The sequence below is a fragment of the Electrophorus electricus genome, chromosome 3 (assembly GCF_013358815.1).
Source record: "Electrophorus electricus isolate fEleEle1 chromosome 3, fEleEle1.pri, whole genome shotgun sequence".
In the NCBI taxonomy this organism is placed as follows: domain Eukaryota; kingdom Metazoa; phylum Chordata; class Actinopteri; order Gymnotiformes; family Gymnotidae; genus Electrophorus; species Electrophorus electricus.
The window spans coordinates 8740194-8757193 of record NC_049537.1 but is presented as its reverse complement, the minus strand read 5'-3'; the positions used below and the strand labels follow the sequence as shown (position 1 = coordinate 8757193).

The window sequence follows — 17000 nt, the reverse complement described above, 5'->3', positions numbered from 1 at the left end:
AATTTTTCTAACACTATAGTTGCTATGTTAGTAATGTATTATGAGAAAAACAAACAGAAAAGCAAACAAAGGCTTTTTTTCCCTTTGGCCTGAGCTCTTATATTGGGGTTAAATAGAATATATCAAAGACCTGAAAAACATTACCTTACATGAAAACAGTACTACAGGAAACAAAATATAAAAACCTGTTTTGTGAATTTAAAACTGACATACATTTATTTAAAACAAGACTAATGTAAACATTGCTGTTGTGCAAGGAAGTAGTGTCTACTAGGATAAAAGGTTGTAGAACCACAACAACTGGAATCAATGCTCTCAAAGTCTTAAAGAAAGACAAGTAATAACATTCTAAACAAGTCCTGGAAATAGGATGTTTGCGGTTTGTTTAAAAAAACAACACAACTCATAAAGCAGCATTACCTTAGTCAGAGTCACTGATGAAGTCAAAGAGCTGCCAGATGCCTCTCTGATCATTTATGGCATCAGTGTTGTGTTCAGACTTTGCTCTCTTCAATTCAGCTTTCTGGCATTCCATCATCATCATCTGAGAGCTGTTGCTGCTTTGGGACCATAACCAAGGATTCAGGTGCTGTTCAGATTCAGTCCTAATTGGACATTCCTGCTGAGGTTGTAGATGGTTCTCTGAAACAGTCTTCTTGCTTGTTTTCCAGTAGACATTGACTGTTGGGAAAGGGACCATGTTTTCTTGCTCATCATCATGCTGGTTCTCCTCAAATACATTAACCAACGCCATCCTGTTAGTAGACCTCCTTTGTGGCAGAATCAGAGCTCTCTTCTTCCTCCTAAAAGGCTGGATTCTCTGTCCTCTCTTTGAAACTTTTTTCTGCCTGGATATTTCAGTCCAGTTTGCTGAGGCGTTCTCATCCATATTACCCAAAGATTTTAATGGTTCAAAATGCACAGAGGTTCCAACCATGTTACCTCTTATAGGAGCTTGAATAACAGCACTGACAGCAGTAGGGCTTGCAGCACTGGTCATAACTGAGTGGGTGCAGCAAGTCTTCTGCCAGGTACTGGGCTCAGACATCTCCACTGCGGTGTGATTAAATGGCCGTGGATTCTCAATAGGCTGATGGCTTAAGATCGGCAAAGATTCTCCTGTGCTGAGCTTATCTAGACATTTTGCTTCAACAGGCTCCGCAATTTTGTCTACCCTTTCTTCTGGGTGAGTAATGTCCCCACTGCACACCCTCATACTTTTAAAATAACACTTCTCCTCCGAAATGACACCAAACCTCTCCAAAAGATCAGGTGATGTCTGGACAGCGTTTTCAATCATTCTGACATGGCTAGTATGAGGTCCACTGAAGTGTGCAGTCATTTTAGTGCTGAGCAGAGACAGTATCTCTCCAAGCACATTCTGCTCCTTACTCTGTTCTACTCGCAGCAATTCCATATCCCGCTGGAGACCAAGTACGATTGTGCGCAAACCTGTTATAGCCATTGTAGCCTGAATCAAGAGAAATCAAAGAAACCTCCCTCAGAGTATGCTAACAATGTGAAATATAAAAATGGACATATTTTCTGATGGGTTTTTTTTTTTTTTTTTACTTGGGTTTGTCATATAACTCCATATGACAAAAATAATATCAAAACAGTAGTGGCAAGCAGGAATAGGAAGAAGTTGTTTCAGGGTTAGTCTTCCTCTGAAACCTCATGTTACCTAAATAATAAAAAAGACAATCACTGACATTTTGGCAAATAGTCTAATAACTTTATGGTCATGTCCAGCATAAAGTACATTATTATTTAGCAAGCTATTTTTCATGCTGATATAAGACCAGGTCTTTGGTTTAAGTATTTTTTCTGTGAGTGCAGAGTTGTCCTCAATCAGTAACTGATGCTCAAGTAATCTATAACAAAATAACTGGCTGGGATCTCAGTGACTACTGACAGAGTTGCTCTCCCCCCCAACAATAGATGTAAACAAAACTGGACAGCACTTTCTATCAATACGCTGCGCTGAGCTGCCACTGCATGGTCACTAGTTCAAAAATATGTGGTGGCTGGCATTGGAGAAATACATGTGGAAACCTTCTCATATCAATTATGCCTATAGTGGAATGTGAGTAGGAATGTCATCTTCATCAAAATGTCATGATGGAAGTATTTCTTTAATAAACAATAAAAGATCATGTAACTCATTAGAGTACTTGAATTTTATGCAGCAGTTATGTGATCAATTGGAATGCATTTATGATTGCAATTTTTGATTGAGTAACTTGACATTGTGAATCCCTTGGGTGCAGGAAATGTACTTTTTTAAGGCATCCAAAGAAACGATCAGTATAGCTCAGGCTTATATCTCTCTACCCCTCACCTTATTCTCAATGTCCTTCATCTCTGTATGGGTCTTGGTCTGCAGATTCATCAGCATTTCAGTTTGACTTGATATGCTCTCCTTTATTATGTCTAAATCATTCCAAACTGTAGTCAACAAAATTATAATTGCAATTAAAACATGTACAAGGAGGAAAATAACATTGACTAAACAGAAAAATCAACTTTCTACCATTGTTTATTTCTGAGCATTAGTACTCTCTACTGGACAAAAAAACCCCAAAACATTGATTTTCTAAATGTTACTAACAGCATGACCTACATGAATGAACGCGCTAGACAAATGTAAAGACAAAATACTAAGTGACAATATTTACTTGTTTTTTTAAAACTATCCACTCCTTCAGCTACAGCTTTTCGGGTAATATCACAGTTTCCATCAAAGCAGTTTAAAAACGTCCTTTTGATCTGAAACAAAAACCAGATTACTGAAACATGCGTAAAAAGGAATTTCATAAAAAGGACACCCACAACATGTCTATCACTTACATTTTCCAGATTTTCCTGCAACTGTCTGATGCCCTGAATGAGAATTTCACTGAAAAAAGAAACTGTATGCATCATCATGGTGGATTTTACTTGTTAGTAATTTTCTAATTACAGAATTCAATGAAGTGGGCCTTTAATCACCTTTCATATCATGCATAGGGTAATAACCTCACCTCTCTTTGGCCTTTCGCTTCTCCTCTTCAAACTTGTCTAGTATGCCCTTGGCTTTCCCACCAGTGCTGTGTGTTGCGTTTCCATCTCCAAATAGCAAAGGCTTGGAGTTGTAACTGGTTGATACCTTCATTTCATTTATCTGTCAGGATTAAGCCATCATAAAACCAAACTGCTGCAAAGCATTTGAAAAGGAAAATCTCCACAAAATGCTTAATATTTACATCTTATGTTTAGTCAGTCATTTTGCTAATGCTATTTTTCAGAATTACTTTAATAAAGTGATTAAAAATACATGAAGAATCTGAAAACATTTAAGACCTGAAAACCATTAGTTTTACCCTGTTTTGATTGTGTGCAAGTGTAACTTGCATTCTCAGTTCAACAGTACAAAAAAAGACAGAAACAAACTATTGGGTTTTTTTGTTTTTTTTTTACATTTAGCTAGAAAGAACACAATTGAGCATAAATTTTACACAGAAAGAAGACAGCTCCCATACATCCTATGCAGTTACAATCAAACGCAGATAAGGAAATGGGTTTTAAAGGTAGGAAGGGCAACTACTAACTTATTAAGTTACAGAAACTTACTAAACATACTAAAATACGTTAAATCATACCTCCTGTGAGCCCTGTCGAGAACTTTTGGATGGCCCACTTATGTCCTGGGGAAAGCTTTGAGAATTATCGGGCCAAAACTGAGATCCAAACAAAAACTGAGAATCAGTCAGGCTGGAGTAGTCACTGGTGGAACCAGTTTTGGTCCCCCTAATGAAATGAGACAGTCTGTTGACGTGCATATTGGCTTGCATAAAAGGAGGCCATTATTACAGAATGACATCCACGTGTAAACCTAACCAACAGCTAATCATTAATGTGCAGTACATTCCTTCAAATGGTTTAGACATACTTTACTTTGTGTAAAGTCAAAATTCAAATTATGATAAATGCCAGATTAAGATGTAAAACTCAGTTGAAGACTTACATACAGGTTGGTGGGATATTCAAAACATCCCTTATGTTCCAAACGTTAGGCTTCATTTGCAATTATTTCTGTGTTTAAAAAGAGACGTTAGCTAACAAGATAGCTGGCGTCAACATCGCATAGATACCAAGAAAATTAAGCGAATCAGAAAATTAATAACTAGCTAACCTATTATACAGTCCCATTTAGTTAACGTTAGCTAACATAGCTTAGCTAGTGTTAGCAAGTTAATTAGCCGTTAGCACAGTTATTAACTTGCTTGCTATCTGGCGTTATCGTCCATTTAGCGAACAGCTAACTAGCTAATTAGTTCATTTTGGTTACTAGCTAACCTAGCTGTTTAGTGATAGTCAACAAACCTTAGGGCTGATGAGCCAATATTTGACTACACAAAGCTATGAGACTTACAAATATATCTAAAACAAAAATATTTGGCGTTCTCTGCAGTGACGGTCTTCGACGGTTAACACAAATAGGCGCGACACTATTAGCTACACGTGACAGTACAAATTAGCTAGACGTGTTTTAAACGACTCAGCATCTGTTACACCCATTAAAAAGTTTGTTTGTTTTTTACATTTTTTTTTTTGCCTAGTTATATATCAGAAATTATTTGGGAATTTACTTTCGGACTATAGTCGAAATTCGACTTTGGATGCTTAAACCTTTGCGGGTTTGATCATTTACTAGTTTGCCATCAATAATTGACTGCGAATGGGTGGGGGGTGTCGCCTCTTCACAGACGTAAAGAAATTAAATGATGTAAAGAAAACTGAAAAATGTTTAGTAAGTCATAAATACATGATATGTAGGCCTATTATTCACCTATTCTACTATTTACTTCAATAAATATACATTATAAAATTATCAAATTTTGACCTGTGTTAATGTGTCTTTGCCCGTGCCTCTCTAAACGAGGAACTATCCTGGGAGTACCACCTTGTCTATTAGCTATATGAAAATACTGGCAAGAATCTAACAATATGATAGTTAGAATCCAATCAAATCACCCAACCCATTGCATTTAAAGATAATCCTCAACCAACACATCAGTATTAACTGGGATATTCCAAGCTGAAGATATCAAATACAGTCGGGCCTCTGGTAAATTTTCGTAAATTCTGGTGATTTTCCCTCTGGTAAAATCTATCTGTCTTGCTGAACATAAATGTTTGAAGTAGCCAAACTCGTGGAATATAGAGAAACAACTATGCCCTAGAGTCTCAGTGGTTAAGGTACTCGACCAGTAATCAGAAGGACGCCAGCTCAAGTCCCACTGCCAACACCGCTGGTGCTTATGACTCTTGAACTACTGAGCGTGGCTTTAGTTGGGTATTTATAGCTAGCTACATGATCTCCTACCGTTAATGCCCGTCGTGACCAACGTTTTTTAATCTATCTACATTTGATACGCTAACTACTTCAACAGCATCACCTGTTATAATTAACTTTAATTTTAAAAATGAGCGACTAAACAAATTTATTCGCCTTTAACGATGGCCAGCTTTCGTTTTTCATTGTTTCTGCTGGTTGAGTCCATTGAACTGAATCGCCACCTGGTGGCCGATTAACTCTACTGAGGATTTTGTTTTGCCGCGAAGAGTTCTGGATGGGTAAGGGGAAAAGCAAAAAAAATCACAGGGGAGCTTATGGCTGGCTAACAGCTATCATGCTATACCAGCTTCGACCACGAGGTAGAGATTCAGATTTTTTTTGTTACCCATCAGGGCAGCTACAGCAGAGAGAAAAAAATGAGGGACAACTTTGACTCCAGAACACACTATTTTTAAAATACCTTTCGTGGCAGGTAGAGTAGGGAGAAAGACTCCAGGGTACCCTTCAGTTAGACAAATACAAATCTGTAGGATAGGCAGTTCCAGGAATGGCTACAGTGCTGAATATTACTTTTGTTGCTCCAACATCACTGATTTACATCATCATCAGCTAATCACCATGTGCTTCACGAAGAGAAGTAACTCTGAACCTACTCATGTTTGGCTATACATTTGATGAACTGGGTTAGTTCTTGTATTTCCTTAAACATTTATTTCAAAATCAGAAATTCGTGTGAAATTTAAAAAGCATTGCTTTTTTTCAAACTAACACTTGGCAAGGAAAAACAAGTTACATGATAATATCAAAGCACTTTTATTTTGGCAATCAATTTAGAAAACAGGAAGTGCACTGTGGACACGAATTTTACAAGCTGTCATATTAAGAAACTTGATTGAGATGTTGAGAAGGTAAGTGTTTGTTTTAGGTCTTGAGTGTCTGCGTAGTGAGAGTCCTCAAATGCAACGGATTTATTCCGCAGTTATTTATTTTTGTTAGATATTTAAAGTGTATTAGAGATTCAAAATAGCTAGTAAGCTAACATTAGCCATCTAACTAGCGTTGGCTAGTGTAAGTGACCTGCCTAGCGTTCAGCTAGCTAGCAAAATAGCTTTTAATGCTAAAGTTTACTAACGTTTGCTGCCCAACGGTTACTGGTTTTATCAAATGGTCAGTTTGCCAGTTGAAAAATACATTGAATTGTAGTTCTTATTTAGGGGGCGTTTTTTATTTTGAAGGTAAGGTTTATAATCGTTTGCATTAGTGTAACATTACTGATAGATGTGCCCTCTTGCTAGGGTTCAGGAGTGATGGGATCCACTTTTATAATTTGGTTCTGTGAATAAATGCTACTATATATTATTTTTATGTTGGAGCAATCCTGACTCAGTTCGATATGATTCCCAGGACTAGCCTCACCATGATCAGAGTCTACTTCATCATCGCGGTGGCACTTTTTGTGTTAGAAATTAATGTAACCCAGGTACCTATCTTATTACCACTTTTCTTTACGGAAAAAATGTTATCACTATAAAGTTGCAGGATTTTACTATTGTGTTTACTGTTTTATTCTTATACATTGCATACCCCACATTTAATATAGCAAAAAACAAAACATTTCAAAAGGCTCAAAGCAAAAATGTATGCACATAAGTCTTATATGATTATTTGCCTTTAGATATCAAGTTGACCTTTTATGATGTTTTTATCATCACTATTAAGTAACAGGTTTATGTTATACACATTAAAACAAGGTGTGTGTGTGTGTGTGTGTGTGTGTGTGTGTGTGTGTCTTAGGCTGTGCTAGAAAACACAGATAATTGCTGTGGGAGAACACAGAAAATGAATGAAACCTGTGCAAACAGCACACGCTGCGATTCTGGTATAGTATCCATTTTATTCTGCATTTTGGAACCAGTGCCAACTATATAGCCAGTCTGTTTAAAACCAAAATCCTGAACATCAGTGAACACAATACATGTAACTGTCCAAATTTACTTGTTAAGCTTTGAACACTAAAACTAGTTTTTAAAAAGACACAAAACCTTTTTTATGCTCTAATACTAAATAGTTTTAGAGTGCTGATTTTGTATTTATTATTGTTTTGAACTGATCACAGTTCACCATTCTTACAGTGATGTCTGGTAAACACAGTCCAAAACCTGTTAAGGAAATGAAAATGCTTCTGGCCAGGCTTGAAAAATCAGTGTACCCTGGGGTCTCAGAGTCTGCTGTTAAAATAAAATAATTAAAATGATACTAAGATGCTTTTAACATTTAAAATATATTATTAATATAAGCTAAAATGATATGTGAATGGCAGGTAAACAGAGTATTCACTTAATGTCTCTTCTCCATTAGGGTGCCTCCGTGTTTTGGAGAACAACACAGTTTTGTGTGTGCCATGTGTCGCATTAACTTCTGAGATGGAAAACATAACACTCTGCAACTATAGTAAGTGTTGCATGTGAGAAAGCCAGGTAACCAAATAAGCTGGGCTATGAAACTCCTCTTCTGCTGTTTCACATTTCCCACACAGTCATACTGAATGATTAACTATGAAAAGAGTATTAGATTTATGGCATTTAGCTGACACTTTTATCCAATGTGACTTACAATTATGAATGAGTGCAATTTGAGCAACTCACTGGCCCAATGGTGGGGCTTGAACTGGCAACCTCCTATTTACTAGTCAAATACCTTAACCACTGAGCTACTACTACCTGCCTGGTGTGCTTATGTATGTACATAAATTATGCATTTGGTTTAGCAAAGCTATATACGCTGAAGCCAGGTAGGTTAGCTTGGTTGTTGTGGAAAAGGTACAGCTTATAAGATGTCATAACATGGCCAATAACAAAGCTTTTGTTATTTAAATAGCAATAAAATGGACATTGTTATATTGTACTGTCCTGGAAGGCATTTTTTATTTTAAATATCTAATGACTGTCTTTCTAAATGATAAAACCTGGCTAATGGATACTTTTAATTTTTGCATTTCTTTTTCTCCACCAACTCCCCCCCCCTTCCCCCCCTCTATTTTCACCCTTTTCATTTCACAGCAGGGACCAAGGATCACACAACAGTGTTCACTATAATTAGGATTGGTAAGATCCCAGCACTCCTAAGTTATCATCTGTTAAATTTATTTCTCATGTAAACAGCTCTCCAGGTAGCCAGTTGTAGCAGCTGCATTAAATCCAGGTGGGAGTATGTGGATCTAGATGTATACACTCCCTGGCCACTTTATAAGGTACACTTTTTCAACTGCTTGTTATCTAATCAGCCAATCACATGGCAGCAACCAAATGCATTTAGGCATGTAGACATGGTCAGGATGACCTTACTGAATTCAACATCAGAATGGGAAAGGAAGGTGATTTAAGTGACTTTGAATGTGGCTTGGTTGTTTGCACTAGATGGGGTGGTCTGAGTATGTCAGAAACTGCTGATATACTGGGATTTTCACACACAACTATTTACAGAGTTTACAGAGGGTTTACAGAGAATGGTCAGAAAAATAAATGTTCTCTGAGACAATTCTCTAGGCAAACATGCCTTGTTGATGCCAGAGGTCAGATGAGAATGTCCAGACTGGTTCAAGCGGATAGAAAGGGGAAAGTATCCCCAGTAACCACTCATTACAACTGAGGTATGCAGAAGAGCATCTCTGAACGCACAACACACTGAACCATGAAGGAGATGGGCTACAGCAGCAGAAGACCACACCGGGTGCCACTCCTGTCAGCTAAGAACAGGCAACTAAGGCTATAGTTTGCACAAACTCACCAAAATTGGACAATAGAAGATTGGAAAAATATTGCATGATCTGATGAGTTTCGATTTCTGATGTGACATTCAGATGCTAGGGTCATAATTTGGCATGAAACATGGAACAACATGAAAACATGGGTCTATCCTGCCTTGTATCAACAGTTCAGGCTGGTGGTGGTGTAATGGTGTGGGAGATGTTTTCTTGGCACACTTCGGGCCCCTTAATAACAAATTGAGCATTGTTTAAATGCCAAAGCTTACCTGAATATTGTTGCTGACAGTGTCATCCCTTTATGACCACTGTACACTCATCTTCTGATGGCTACTTCCAGTAGGATAACACGTCATGTCACAAACCTCAGATCATCTCAAATTGGTTTCTTGAACATGACAATGAGTCCACTGTACTTAAATGGCCCCTATAGTCACCAGAACTCAATCCAATAGTGCACCTTTGGGATACGGTGTAGTAGGATGTTTGCATTATGGATGTGCAGCTGACAGATCTGCAGCATCTGCATGATGCCATCATGTCAAAATGCACAAAAATCTCTGTGGAAGATTTACAGCACCTTGTTGAATCTATGCCACAAAGAAATAAGGCAGTTCTGGAGGCAAAAGGGGGTCCAAATCAGTAATAGCAAATGGTACCTAATAAAGTGGACGGTGAGAATAAGTATTTTATATATTTTTTGTTGTTACTAAATCATCACTTGCCGAGCATTTTACCGAGCATTCTTCTTATGCAACATGGGTGAATGATGTCCCCTGAAATACACATGGATTTGTGAAGTTGAAACTTTTCCTATGCAGTCATTAACTTGTTTTGTGAATGTGATTGTTTCTTGTGCAACCATAGGCGGTCCAGGTGTAGCCGCCTCTGTCCTTCTGGGAACTCTGCTGATCAGTTTATTCCTCATTCTCTCTGTTGCCTCCTTCTTCTACCTCAAACGCTCCAACCGTCTGCCCGGTGTCTTCTATAGGCGTAACAAAGGTAATGAAATGTAAATTAACTAAATGTGATTGTGAAGCCCACAGCTAATTGTAAAATAAGACAGTAAAGACACTGATGTAAATCTTTTAGTTGGGCCTGTATTCTTCTAAACCAGTGTGGTTAAAGTTTATTTTAACAAATTTAAATTCCTGAATGAAGATTGTCTTTTCTTTTTATTAGCTTTCATATTTCAGCCCAGTGAGACGGTAAGAACATATTAGAATTTTACAAAAAAATTATATGTACACCTTTTAAATTATTTTTGCCCATACTACCATCAGATATTTGATGTATATTAAAGTTATCATTTAATAGAGCCATAATTATTTCATTTAAAGGCTGTCATGATACCTGCAGACACATCAGGTGAGAAGACCTTTTGTTTATCTGTTTAATGAACCTATGTTCTTTTGTCAATAGCTGGGTCCTTATTTCCAGACTATACTGAATTGGTTTCTTTTAAAAATTAAAATAGTTAAGTGGTGTTTTTGCAAAGAGGTGTTTTGTTGAAGGCTTGTTTAGTTTTGTTCAATCAATCTAATCTGCAGTGCGCAAACCAAGGTATGTCAGGAGAGAGAGGCCCTCGGCAACATCAGCAGGCAGCAGTGCTACCATGGCAACTGGGTCAGCAACAAAGGTGTATAATGTAACCATCCAGTAGGCTCTAATTTCTGAACGTAAAGGGAAAGGTATTGTTTACTTCTCTCAAAGATTTATGGGTTTTTGTTATTGTTTATTTTTGTTGTTTTGTTTTGTAATTTAAACAGGCTATACATATAGTGAAGACACAGTATCTTTGTAGACATATTTTCCTTTTTCTGAATAGGAAAATTCTTCTGCTGTTCACTTTTCTTAAAACTGTTCTTGATGCACTATGAGTATTTTTGTGCTTTATTTTGGAGGTTTAACACTGATTGAGGTATTTTCATAAACCTTTTAACTTATATTTATTACAAATATTTTCACATGATATGTTTGACCATGTGTGCAGTGGCAGACAGTGGTATTTGCACGTGATAGTTTTTTTTTTTTCATCTCCTCCTGGCTTCTTTAGCAGTCAGCAGCCTTTATGATTTAAATTTAAAAAAAACTCACTCCTTTAGAATTAGTGGCCTGTAGATAGAGAGTACATTTAGGCCTACCGTTAAACAAAACACACCAGTCATTTTGTGGGTCTAATTTTGTAGGTTAGTAATACAAGAATGTTGGTCATACAAGAATGCCACATAAATAATACTGTATTACTAAATAGGTAGTCATAGTAGTTATACTGTATGCAAGTCAGAAAATACATTAAAAAACTCTTAAACCTCAAATTCTTTTAAAAATGTACATTGCATAAATGATTCTACCAGCACTCTTGCAGATAATGGCTATATGCATCTATTTTTCTTATTTGGGGGAAAAGTGCCAACTTGTAACCTAATGCTCAGTATAAGGTTCTCCAAATGGCTTACCAGACATCCGATTAGAGCAGTAGATTTCAGCCAAATAACAAGCTTGTGACAACAGAATGTTTGCCTCAGTATGTACTTCTGATTGCACTCTTATTTAAATGATCTTTCCCTACCCTCTTAAAACCAGACCTGACCAATTTATTTTGCATTTGCCATGTTTATTGCCATAGAAACACAGTGGAGGACCGAGCAGGGGCATGAATGTGATCTGCTCATTTGTTGTGTAGATGATTGTATTTGCACAGTTGATACCATTAAAGTGCCAAAAAAGAATTGTAATGTACACTGTGGTGTCTGTACACAAGGGCTAGAAATGTCTATTTGAATTATTACATTTTGTAGATGTTAGAAGGTAGTATTTTGACTATTCATACACTGTGCCACAGCATTCCAGTTTATGTCTATATTTTTACTTTTATCCTTTTTTCTATTTGTGGTTTTCTTAAATTTGAGCATTGGCTTTAATTTTTGGTATACATTGTATTTGATTTTATGAAGTTATATATTGGAATGATTGATTTTTCTGGATGTAGGTTGAACATTAACAAATATATTTAAATCTAAAGCAAAGGACAAAATGTGAGTTTGTGTAAAATGTAACTGCTGAGGATATAGCCACTGACTGTAAAGCTTAGAGGTCCCATTGCCATTTTTATTAGCTGTTGTGCAGCAACTTGAAAACATGTACAAATTGCTTTTATATATTGATGGATTATAGATTTATGATGTTGTATTGTTTGTTTGTTGGTAACTATATTAAATTGTAATTATAATTAAAAAAATAAACCTCATGGAGTCTGATGTTTGTAATAATAAAGCTTTCATTTACATTCAATAAATCAGTATTCTATTCAGGTTAATCAGGTTCAAGTTATTTAATTTATTTTTGATTTTTTTTTTTTCTTTTCATTTTAAGGCTTGATCATTTTGCCTCATATTCAGTTCCAAAAAGCACTGTTGTTTTAGTTACAGCTAGGGAGACGTAGCCTTCCTTAGTACTCAGTCAGTGCTGGTCCTTGGATACAGGAGCCTTAACCTACTGGCAATGTGTTTATTCTGTACTGCGCAATGTGGTGTGTTTTGAGATTTTGCTTGCCTTACTCACTTTCTTATCCTAAGATAGAACTATAAACTTATGTCACATGATAAGTCATGTATGATTTACCAAATGTTCTGTGTATGACCAGATTTCAGCATTTACATTGTTACAATAGAGTTTAATTAATTTAGTGTGCATCCTGTAAGTTCAGGATAAGCAGTTTGGATGTGCTATTTTCCCTCGGTTTTATGACTAATGTATAATAAAATGTAAGTACATCTAAAGTGCTTTTTTTCAGAGATTAAAAAAAAAATTAAGTAAAATTGTAATCATTACGGTATGTGTATATGCCTTTAGTAAACGATGCAAGAAAGGCAACTGAGGGACTTTGATCTCATAATCAGCTCAAACTTCCTGTAAAGGAACTAGAAAAGTCCATAAAATACACCTAAACTTGGCCCTCTTCTCTCAAACGTCCTGTTTCCTATGTCTTTTCACCATTATTTTGATAATTAATTAAACATACTAATGCTTTGTCACAAATAGGAACCATTTGCAAGACAAGTGGGTTGAGTCTGAAACTTCACATAGATTTCACATAGTAATGTCATTATTGAAATAATGCAATGACAATATTTATTGTGCAGCTCTACCTAAAGTAAAAGGTAATTACTGAAAATGATGTATGAACAACACTCAAGCAGTTTGGGATGATAAAGTAAATATACATCATGAATGATCTTAAATGAAAACTACATTACTTTCCTCACCAATAAATAAATATTCTCAGGCATGTATGAATCCACCCACAGTTCTATACATGTGTAGATGTAGCTTATTCCCCATTTACATCCAGTGGTCATTCTCAGGCAGACATCTAAATCTGGAGGAAACAAGTAAAAATCTGCGGGCTGTGTAGTGCTTAGATGAATTCCAGGCAATGTGATGAAATCTATTATTCTGGAAATCTGTTGTTCATTGTCAAAACACAGATTTTTTTCCTCCACCCTAAAACAATATGTTTACAGACAACAAATCTTCTGGGGAGTATGTTGATGGAAAAAGGACTTCTCTGTAAGGAAGCGATAGGAAATGCAAAACATTACTTATATAGAACTTACTTACCATTAGTCAAATATTTGGCTGCTATTATGCAAGTAAGCAATCAATATGTGTTTATTAGTTTCTGTGCATTAAAAGTAGCGGTAGGGTGCAAGGTTTTTAAATAATACCATAGCAACTTATTGGAAAAATGTACTTGCCATCATCTGTGAACATAAAGATCCAAAGTAGTGCTCTATTAAGGTATGTCTTACATACTAAGGTTCCTTCAAAACCCAAAGGAAAGAAGAAAAATGTAACCATATGGGTTAAAGAAAATTATTAGAAGCACAAATTCTTAAAAACATTGGCTATATCTTAAAAATCACCTATGTAATAAGAAGTTGTGCTATAAACGATCTATATTATAGTAAAATAAATAAATTATATATATATATATATAATAAACAATTAAAATAATATTTTTATTAATATGTTTGTTTCTTCAATAGGTTTTTGTAATATTTTTTAGGTTGATAGCATTGCATGTATTGCATGTATAAAAAAGAAAAAAGCAGATATTATTTATAGCTTCATTCCAGTACAAATACTTTCACTGTCTGTTTTGGCTTTTCTAATACACATTTCTATACAATCCGTGTGATTGTGGGAGCACATGCAAACAAACTTTAATGTCCCTCACAACTTTCCTTGTATTTGACCTCTCCCACTCTAGAGAAAAGATCTGTTTATCAGAAAAGCAGCCTTTGTTCTCCTCAAATTACATTTATATTATGGATACACAGACAGTTATCAATCTTATAAGGTGATAGGAAAACCTTTAAAGTCCTATCAGTGGAGTACACAACAGATCCTTGAGGATGTTGTACTTGCAAGTCTCATATGTCAAAGCATCCACAGACTGGAATAAACCTCTGTGTTTAATAAAAATGTATTGACAATATCAAATTTCAGCACATTCTTTACATTTAGGGATACACAGTGAGGAGCATGGAACAAGCAGTGTATCATAAAGTCATATTTTCACTTAGTCATGCATTTCGTTAAAAATCCTGGAAAATCTTACTCATGGAAAAAACATAAAAGTGCTTTGTCATTCTTTTAATGCAGTATTTGAAAATGTGTGTGTGTGTGTGTGTGTGTGTGTGTGTGTGTGTGTGTGTGTGTGTATGTTTGGGTGTGTATACAGTGAATGCTATCATTTTTTAAAAAGTACTTCCTTCTTCCATTTATCATTGCTGACCTGTTTGGCCCAACTTGCATGCTGGGTCTGACATTAGTGAATGAGGGAGGGAGAGAGGGATGGTAGTATGTGTGCTTTTAACAGTAAGGAAAGAAGAATATCAGATCAATAGAGTAATTCATTCCAGATGTACATAGATTATCTGAGGCATATGAATACAATGGACTAAGGGATTAAGATCAGTTGATGATTTTGGAGAGTGAGGCAGAGCAAGACATTTTCAGGAAATATAATTGTTCATTCTTTGAAGAATTTTTGTGCCCTGATTTATTCCGTGGAGATTCATTCGATGACAATGGTGAGCAATGCAGCAAGAACTGTTTATGCAAGTTTCTTGGCTCTTAAAGTATAATAAAAAATAATATTAATATTAGTAAAAACATTCATTATCATGTGGTCTTGAAGTGAACTGTTCCTCTGTAAATAAAGGCTAAAGTATTATTTTTGACAGTTTTAAGAAGAACCAGGTATGCTTTACATTACTGAAAATAGTCTTACATTTTTTTGTAAAGGGGTTCAACAAAAACAGTCAAGAATAGGATAAAACAAATATTAAATGTTTAAAGTGACTGCTATTTTGTCAATTTAATTTGCTTTTCTACTTACTCTTTGTGGGTAATGTAATTTAACCTGTATTAGATTTCTTCTGCATACAGTCTGAAGACTGGCTTATCTTACCTTAGCATGAATGGAAGTCTACTGCTAGCTAAGAAATTCTAGAGTTAATCTGAAACTGAAAGTTTTATAGTTAATCTATTCCATGTTGCCTTTAAATAACTCCACTGATCAACATAAAATCAACAATTTAGGTTCCTTGTATAGCAGAAGATAGTAGGATGCAGGTAAAAGCAACTACACCTTCCCAAGCAATGGTGCACCAACATGGGACAGCACTCCCCAGTGACAAGGATGACCGTGTCTGGGATGCTGCTCCTGAATGTTCCATCTGTTTCACCTCATATGATAATGCCTTCAAGACACCTAAGGTTCTGGAATGTACTCATACTTTCTGTTTGGAGTGCCTGACCCGCTTCATCACCATTTCACCAGAGCAGGAAGGAACTCAGATCACCTGTCCTCTTTGCCGACAGCCAACTTCTGTACCTGAGAGTGGACCACCAGCTCTGACCACTAGCAAAGATATCCTAGACCAACTCCCTAGTTACCAGCAGCAAGAAGAACATCTATGGCTTGACGGAAAGAGACTCTGCTATTCAAATCCAATGACACCTGACTCAGTCTGCATTTATATTGGTGGAGAAAACCAAGAGAATGAAAACAGACACCGAGAAAGGGAAAGCTGTGGAAGGAGACTGCTGCACTTCCTTGGCTTTCATGGCAACTGGAAGCAACTGCTGATTTTTACTCTGGTGCTACTCATAATATTTTCCATCATTCTTTGGCCCATACAATACATTTTAAGGTAGCAAGCATGGCTTCTGAGTACCTACCCTACAGCTTCAACCGGAGGTGTTAAGTTGTGCAGAGAACTTAATTCATCTGGTGAACTTTACACTTAATGTTTGGGTTTGGTCTTGTGACATAATTGATCATTCATTCAGAGGTATTCACACAGTGGCATAGTTGCAGGAAATTATTGCAGGACTTTAACATTAAATAAGAATTGCTATGTGCAAGATTGCATTGGACTTGACCAGACTGCTATTCCCAGCTTTGGTGTGAATGATCTGAAGAAAAAATGTCCTTAACAGAAACAGGACATAAAGAGACACTGCTGTGAGGTGTTTGAATTATAACATTATAAAAACTTTCAAGATCACTTATGACAAAATTTCAGTCTTTCTCTCTATTTTATATTCTAAAACATTTCCATAATTAGAAATTGTTGTAATGTTAAAATTTTGTATACATCCAAACAAATGTTTGGACAGGAATAATATAGGTACACTAAATATAATTATGCTATTACGGGGAAAACCTTTTTCTACACTTTTATTTCTTAGTGACCTGATAAAGTTTAAAGTAATGTTAGATATACCACTCATAGGTACCTATAAAAGTGTTATAAAAAAGTGTCATTGCCTTATTTAAATAGTTTAATTTAACATTAGAAATTAATATTTTGGTATATT

General features: G+C 36.0%; 3 protein-coding genes across 4 annotated transcripts; 2 read left to right on the top strand and 1 right to left on the bottom strand.

Moving 5' to 3' along the window:
* Positions 1 to 91: 91 nt before the first annotated feature.
* Positions 92 to 4062, bottom strand: iho1 (interactor of HORMAD1 1). The gene is made up of 7 exons (XM_035524062.1): positions 4007 to 4062; positions 3642 to 3789; positions 3024 to 3163; positions 2851 to 2899; positions 2679 to 2769; positions 2342 to 2448; positions 92 to 1471 (listed from the first exon to the last, which is right to left on the bottom strand). The coding sequence occupies exons 1-7, from the start codon at positions 4060 to 4062 to the stop codon at positions 422 to 424; spliced, it is 1641 nt and encodes a 546-aa protein (XP_035379955.1). The 3' UTR covers positions 92 to 421.
* A 2113-nt stretch (positions 4063 to 6175) lies between these two features.
* On the top strand, positions 6176 to 12880 carry c3h1orf159 (chromosome 3 C1orf159 homolog). 2 transcript variants are annotated; one of them, XM_035524352.1, is made up of 9 exons: positions 6176 to 6249; positions 6746 to 6821; positions 7136 to 7220; positions 7700 to 7792; positions 8401 to 8445; positions 9972 to 10106; positions 10287 to 10312; positions 10445 to 10472; positions 10655 to 12880. In XM_035524352.1, exons 1-9 carry the CDS (start codon positions 6239 to 6241, stop codon positions 10765 to 10767), a joined length of 612 nt encoding a protein of 203 aa, XP_035380245.1. In that variant the 5' UTR covers positions 6176 to 6238; the 3' UTR covers positions 10768 to 12880. The 2 variants fall into 2 exon arrangements, with proteins under 2 accessions (XP_035380245.1, XP_035380246.1); XM_035524353.1 differs by lacking the exon at positions 6176 to 6249 and adding an exon at positions 6311 to 6576.
* Positions 12881 to 15743: 2863 nt separating this feature from the next.
* On the top strand, positions 15744 to 16334 carry LOC113575955 (RING finger protein 223). Its single transcript, XM_027007803.1, has one exon. The coding sequence runs from the start codon at positions 15744 to 15746 to the stop codon at positions 16332 to 16334; it is 591 nt and encodes a 196-aa protein (XP_026863604.1).
* Positions 16335 to 17000: the final 666 nt, after the last annotated feature.

Bases quoted from the DNA above. Each gene is read 5' to 3' on its own strand.
- iho1 (XM_035524062.1), bottom strand. From the start codon at position 4,062: ATGAAGCCTAACGTTTGGAACATAAGGGATGTTTTGAATATCCCACCA. The intron at 2,449-2,678 runs GTAAATATTGTC...TGTTGACTACAG, and splicing joins GGATAGTTTTAAAAAAACAA to TTTGGAATGATTTAGACATA. The intron at 1,472-2,341 runs GTGAGGGGTAGA...CTCTTGATTCAG, and splicing joins TGAAGGACATTGAGAATAAG to GCTACAATGGCTATAACAGG.
- c3h1orf159 (XM_035524352.1), top strand. The intron at 8,446-9,971 runs GTAAGATCCCAG...GTGCAACCATAG, and splicing joins GTTCACTATAATTAGGATTG to GCGGTCCAGGTGTAGCCGCC. The intron at 10,473-10,654 runs GTGAGAAGACCT...TCTAATCTGCAG, and splicing joins GATACCTGCAGACACATCAG to TGCGCAAACCAAGGTATGTC.
- LOC113575955 (XM_027007803.1), top strand. From the start codon at position 15,744: ATGCAGGTAAAAGCAACTACACCTTCCCAAGCAATGGTGCACCAACAT.